At 35.0% G+C, this 6688-nt stretch overlaps 1 protein-coding gene across 1 annotated transcript; it reads right to left on the minus strand.

Moving 5' to 3' along the window:
* Positions 1-1504: 1504 nt before the first annotated feature.
* ZNF260 (zinc finger protein 260) lies at positions 1505-2798 on the minus strand. The gene is given in 1 exon segment (XM_012651600.1): positions 1505-2798. A coding segment is annotated over 1 exon segment (1230 nt). The 5' UTR covers positions 2796-2798; the 3' UTR covers positions 1505-1565.
* Positions 2799-6688: the final 3890 nt, after the last annotated feature.

The raw sequence follows: 6688 nt of genomic DNA on the forward strand, positions 1-6688 counted from the left end.
ACATATGTATTACTACAAGCCAGAATTAATATTTTTCCCATTTACTTGGGGTCTTTATTTCTTTTGAACGAGAAATTGATATTTAGATACAAAACTGAAGTATGCTTTAATTACCTTGTTTGGTCACATTTCCCTTCTACCTCCCTTCTTGCTAGCAGCACTACTTTTGGGAACTATGTATCTTTCCAACCCATTCTTTATAATTTTACATAAAAATTTATCCATAAACAATGTTTGGTATTAGGGTTGGTTAGTGTTGATTTCATACAAATTCACATAGATATCATTACAATATGTTCATCACTTCATTTTTCTTCATTCTACATGATTGCTTATATCTTTCTCTTTTAATACATAGACTTAATTTGTTGTACTTAACTGCTAGAGTGTTCTACTGTTACTATACCATATTTTATTCATCTATTTCACAAGTGACAGGCATCTGTGTCCCAACTTTTGGCTACTATAACTCATGCTGCAATGAATTACACAGCTACAGACTAGTACATGATTCCCTGTATACATGTGTCAGTTTCTTGGGTATATGTATATATACAAAGTCCCACCCCTTATCTGTGGCTTCACTTTCCATAGTCTCAGTTACCCGTGGTCAACTGCAATCCAAAAAAGGGTAAGTACAGCACAATAAGGTATTTTGAGACCAGAGTCACATAACTTATATTACAGTATATAGTTATGATTGTTCTATTAGTATTGTTTTAAATCTATTATTGTGTCTAATTTTCAAACTGAACTTTATAGGAAAAAAACAAAGTATATATAAGGTTCAGTACTATCCAGATTTCAGGCATTCACCAGGGGTCTTGGAACATATCCCCCACAGAAAAGGGGGCACTACTGTACTCAAGAGTGGAATTTCTGGGTATTCTGGAATGTTTTAGAATTTCTTTCCTACCCAATGTTTTAAAAACATTCTCTGATAAAGCTCTTATAAAGTTTTCCTTTTTGCATTTTAGTCTTCAATACTTTTGGAATTCTTAAGAAATAAATTTTTGAATGTATGATGATGGTAGAAATCTATCAATATTACTTTTCCATATAAGGAGTCAATTACCCTGAGACCATTTTTTAAATTATCCGTGATTTCCCCACCAATTTGGGATACCAACCTCTATCAATTACCAATTCCCCATAAATTTATGCATATATTTCTGGATTCAATATTCTGTCATAATCTCAATTTTCTATGACTGCTTCAACAATTTTTATGATTATAGTTTTACAAATCATATATGTATCAAAACACATAATAATAATTTTATCTCTTAATTTCAAATCCTATACCTCTTATATCTCTTTTCTTAATGCATCTGGTAGGGCTTCCAGGAACAAGCTACTTAGTGTCCATGTGTGTGGTGGGAGTTTTGGGGTACAGGATTTCATTATAGTATGATACTTATTAAACACACAGTATTTTAAGTTTTGAATTGCTGCTGAAAGACCTCCCACATTGATGTCGCTTTAATGTAAAATGAATTTTCTGAAATACTATTAAATATAAATTGTGCTAAAGGTTTTCCTAAATCCAAGGCATTCATAGAGCTTTAATGAGTATGAATTCTCTGGTGTCTAATGTGATGTGACTTTTGGCTGAAAGCTTTCCCACATTCACTACACTGATAAGGTTTTTCACCAGTGTGGATTCTCATATGCAGAGCAAGAGTTGAGAACTGAGAAAAGGCTTTCCCACATTCATTACAACCATAGGGTTTCTCACCTGTATGGCTTCTCATGTGCACAGTAAGAGATGAGCTTTGACAGAAGGCTTTCCCACATACCTTACATTCATAAGGCTTATCACCTGTATGAATTCTCACATGTACAATAAGTGAAGTGATCCGAGAAAAGGCTTTTCCACATTTATTACATTCATAGGGTTTCTCTCCTGTATGAATGTTGTGATGTTTAATGAGGTATTGTTTTTGCCTGAAGATTGTTCCACATTCATTACATTTATAGGGTTTCTCTCCAATATGAATTTTCTCATGCTCAGTGAGATTTGATTTACCACTGAAGGCTTTCCCACATTCCTTACAGGTATAGGGTTTCTCTCCAGTATGACTTCTCTGGTGTCTAATGAGGCTTGACTTCTGAATAAAAGCTTTCCCACACCCCTTACATTCATAAGGTTTCTCTCCAGTATGGATTCTCTGATGGATAATGAGGTTTTCCTTCTGGCTAAAGGCTTTCCCACACTCATTACATTTAAAAGGTTTCTTTCCACTATGGATGTTCTGATGTTTAATGAGGTATTGCTTCTGGCTGAAGGCTCTTCCACACTGATTACATTCAAATGGTTTCTCTCCAGTATGAATTTTCTCATGCTCAGTGAGATATGATTTGCCATTAAAGGCCTTCCCACATTCCTTACATGCATAAGGTTTGTTTCCTGTATGATTATTCTGGTGTGTAATGAGGGTTGGCATCTGAATAGAAGCTTTCTCACATTCATAAGGTTTCTCTCCAGTATGATGTTTCTGATGAGAAAGGAAGCTTCCCTTCTGGCTGAAGGCTTTTCCGCATTTTTTATTACATTTATATGATTTCTTTCCTGTGTGACTTCTCAAATGGAGAGTAAGGGATGAGACTCGAGTGAACACTTTACCACATTCAGTACATTCATGTGATTTCTCGCCGGTATGCATTTTCTTACGCTCTGTGAAGTTTTGTTTCAGGCTAAAGGTTTTTCTACATTCATTACATTCATAAGGTTTCTGTCCAGTATGAATCTGATCATGCTGAAGATGTAATTCATGCTAAGGGCTTTCCAACATTCCTATCACACACACAGATTTTCTCCTAGGAGATTTCCCTATATCTACTGAGATGTAAAAAGGATGAAAGATTTTCCATACTAATAAATTCATATGGTTTCTTTTCAATATTAATTCTCAGGAATTAAAGAAGTTAAATTTATGATGAAAGACTTCTCACATCGATCACCCTGAGATGAGACAATTACAAAAAGGGATGAAATACAGCATTCTGTTTATATTCTTAAGGGTTCTTGCCTACACTGCTTCTCTCATATTTAAGTATAAAGTATGTATGAGTATAAATCATGTTGCAAACTCTTTTAAACTGAGTCCCATACAGAGAAATACAATCTTGAAGAATCAATGACTGTGTTCAGAAGAAATACTTTCCTGTTTCCTAGGTTTTCTGAGTTTTTCCTTAGTCTGAATTTTCAGAGAAAGATGAGACTTAACTCACAAGTCTTTCATGTTGTGTCTTTATCTGTTTATAAACTTCCCAGGCTTCTAAAAGAAAGTACAAAGAAATCATCATTAAAAAGAGTTAATAAGTGTAAAATATTTAGTGCCTGGCATGTAGTAAGCATCCAATAAGTTAGCTCATCATTATCATTAACATAATAGCACTAATATCTGTGAATTTTCCCACTATTGACTAAAATTTCAGAAGTGTGCTACTGTGAAATAGACTCTTTCTTCAAGCCTGATCTCTCAGTATAAAAGAAAGCTTATAGCCTAGGCAACAAAGTGAGGCCCCATCTCTAAAAAAAATTTTTTTAAAAATTAGCCGGTTGTGGTAGCATGTACCTGTAGTCCCAGCTACTCAGGAGGCTCAGAATTCTTGAGAGGGTGAGAATCTCTTGAGCCTGGGAATTCTAGGATGCAGTGAGCTATTATGACACCACTGTACTCTAGCCTAGGTGACAGAGTGAGACTCCATCTCTCTCTCTCTCTCTCTCTCTCTCTCTCTCTCTCTCACACACACACACGCAGCAAAAAACCCTAAAGTTCAAATATAATTAACATTCATAGGTACATGTAGTTTTTACTGTTTTCTCTTTTTTTTTTTTCTTCAGACAAGGTCTTCCCCTATCACCCAGGCTGGAGTGCAGCGGTTTGATCACAGCTCACTGCAACCTTACCTTCCACGGCTCAAGGGATCATCCTTAAGTCCCTCCTCAGCCTCCCAAGTAGCTGTGACTACAGGTGCAAGCCACTTCTCCTGGCTGATTTTTTTTCAAATTTTTTGTAGAGATGATGGCGTACTATATTGCCCAGGCTGGTCTTGAACTCTTCACCTTGAGCAATCCTCCCACCTTTGCCTCCCAAAGTGCTGAGATTACAGGTGTGAGCCACCTTTTTACTGCTTATAAATGTAACCTTGCACACTTCATAAATCAGTCAAATAAGAGAAAACATAAAGAATAGGCAACAAACAGGATGAATGGACAAACACGTAAGATTTAAAGAGCCTAGGATGATGGGACAAAAATAAAATGAACAGAAAAATTTAAATAAGGTATTTATTCCTCTATGTCTTCCTGAAATTCCATTAAAATGACAGTAAAAGAGTGAAGAGAAGCACATACTCACAAAAACTAAAAGGCTAAGAGATACCACTGGACAAAAAGCATTAGGAAACTTGGAAGGAAAGCAAATAGAGGACTGTAAATTAACAGGAGAACTGACCAGCTTAAATGAAAAGTGAGCAGATGAGGATGCCAGCTAGAAACAAGGTAATTTGTAACACAGATGTTTTCAGAGAGGCTCTATAACTGGAGAGACCAGGCAAGAGTGGAAGATGGAGCATATAAAATGATTATAAAAGGAGCAGCTGCTGTCCCCACCTCTCCTAATGGAAATGGGAAGTTATTATTCAGACAAACTAAAACTGAGAGGCTCCAAATGTAATGATGACAGGCAAAGTAAATGAGAGGACTATAGTAAAAAGAAAAGAATGGGTAAAAGTTTATACATAGTAGGGGCCCAAACCCCTACTTTCTACTGTTAAACTCCAAGAATGCTGGTGGTTGCCAGGTATCAGATGATGGAAGGATTCTTTTCTGAAAAAATGAGAAGACCATGAGAGCACCTACAGATACTAACATGTGGAATCATATAAGAGAAACACCTGTATTCCTAACTGATTGCTACACAGTGATGACCACTATTTTACAAGTCCCACTCATGTACACAGAGATTATAATAATCTTTCTGGTACCTGAATATTAAATATTAATGTAGAGCTAAAGATCACAAACACATTTTGATGAAAGCCCTGACATCAAAGACAGATCAAAACAAACAGGATAATACAAGGCAAAGAATCGAAGAACATGCACCTGTAACACTATAATTAATATCACAGAAAGCTAAGAAAAGATTATTATAGCAATGAAATATTAACAGGGTTCTATAAAGAAACACTTCTGGAAATAATATGATAAAAATTTTAAAATTCAGTATGTTGTGGAAAAAAAGTCTAAAAAAAATCTCTTAGAATAAAAAAAGGAAGAATGGAAGGAAGGAAAGGAGAAAGAAAGAAAAAGAGGAATGATTGGAAAATTAGTGGATTAGTGGAAGAATCCAGGAGATTCAATGTCTACTAAAGGAATTCCAAAGAAAGTATGAAGAAAAATCAATGCAGGAAATTTTCAGAGAACTAATACAATAAAAATTTCCAGAATTATACATCATGAGTCTACATACTTAACAGGCCCACTGAGTACAAAGAACATTCCATTTAAGAAGATCTCTGCTAAAGCACATCATTGTGAAATTTCAGCTAGGAATAAAAAGATCCTAAATGTTTTCAAAAAAATATTTATTATATAAAGAGAATGATGATTGCCTTGTTTGTGTTCAAGATTACAGACAAGGATAAAATACTGGCTTTTCTCTCAATGAGCTTCAACGTATGTCTGAGACATCAGAATGAAAAATACAAATATAAGATGGTATACACTTAGGATCCAAGTTGCCCTGGATGCTGTGATACGAGATGGGAGCTCAGAGATTGGAGAGATTGGGCTAGATATTTTAATAAAAATGAAGCTCAGGGTTAAATGAGGGATATTTAACCTTGATAGACTGATCAAAGGCAAAGATGCAAAGAATTTCATATATATAAAGAGGGAGGCAAGAAGTATACGACGGGTAATATTTAAAGCTGGAATAATAACCACAATCACCAAGTGTGTAGTGGAGTGAAGAGGGAATTGAAAATATACTAATATCCCCATTACCCCTAGTGGGGAGTAAATAGATATTGTCTAAAGAAATCAAGGATCAAGACCATAAAGGTTATTAATATAAAGGCAACCAAAAAAAGGGGAAAAAATATAAACTTGCCAAATTTTCAGAAGGAAAGACATACAACAAAACAAAAAAATTCAAAGATCCTATAAAGATATAAAGATGAGGCAGAATTTAAAATAGAATACATAAAATTAAATAAAGGAAACAATATGAATCATAGTCATATCAGTAAGTACAATTAGAATAAACATAACTATTCAAAGAAAAGGCTTATATGGCAAATTCTCAGGCCTCACACCAGACCTCCTGAATCAGTAAATTTGAGGATGGGACCCAAGTAATCTGTATGTAACATGATTTTGATGCATGCCTAAGTTTAGCAACTACTGATATAGCAAAACCCACCTAAACTCTATATGCGAGGGCTGTCTGGAAAGTATCCAGCTAGAAAGTAACCATTCTCATTATATTAACATGGCTGGATACTTTCCAGACAGCCCTGTATACAAGATACACATCTAAAACAATATGTATCAGAAATGCTGAAAATAAACAAAATACAGAATAAAGAAGATAATCTATAAAAACTAGAGAGATCCAAGATACAACACATTAGTAACTCAGAGGACAACACTCTCTTCACCTATGAAATCAAA

The sequence above is a fragment of the Propithecus coquereli genome, unplaced genomic scaffold (assembly GCF_000956105.1).
Source record: "Propithecus coquereli isolate 6110/MARCELLA unplaced genomic scaffold, Pcoq_1.0 Scaffold358, whole genome shotgun sequence".
In the NCBI taxonomy this organism is placed as follows: domain Eukaryota; kingdom Metazoa; phylum Chordata; class Mammalia; order Primates; family Indriidae; genus Propithecus; species Propithecus coquereli.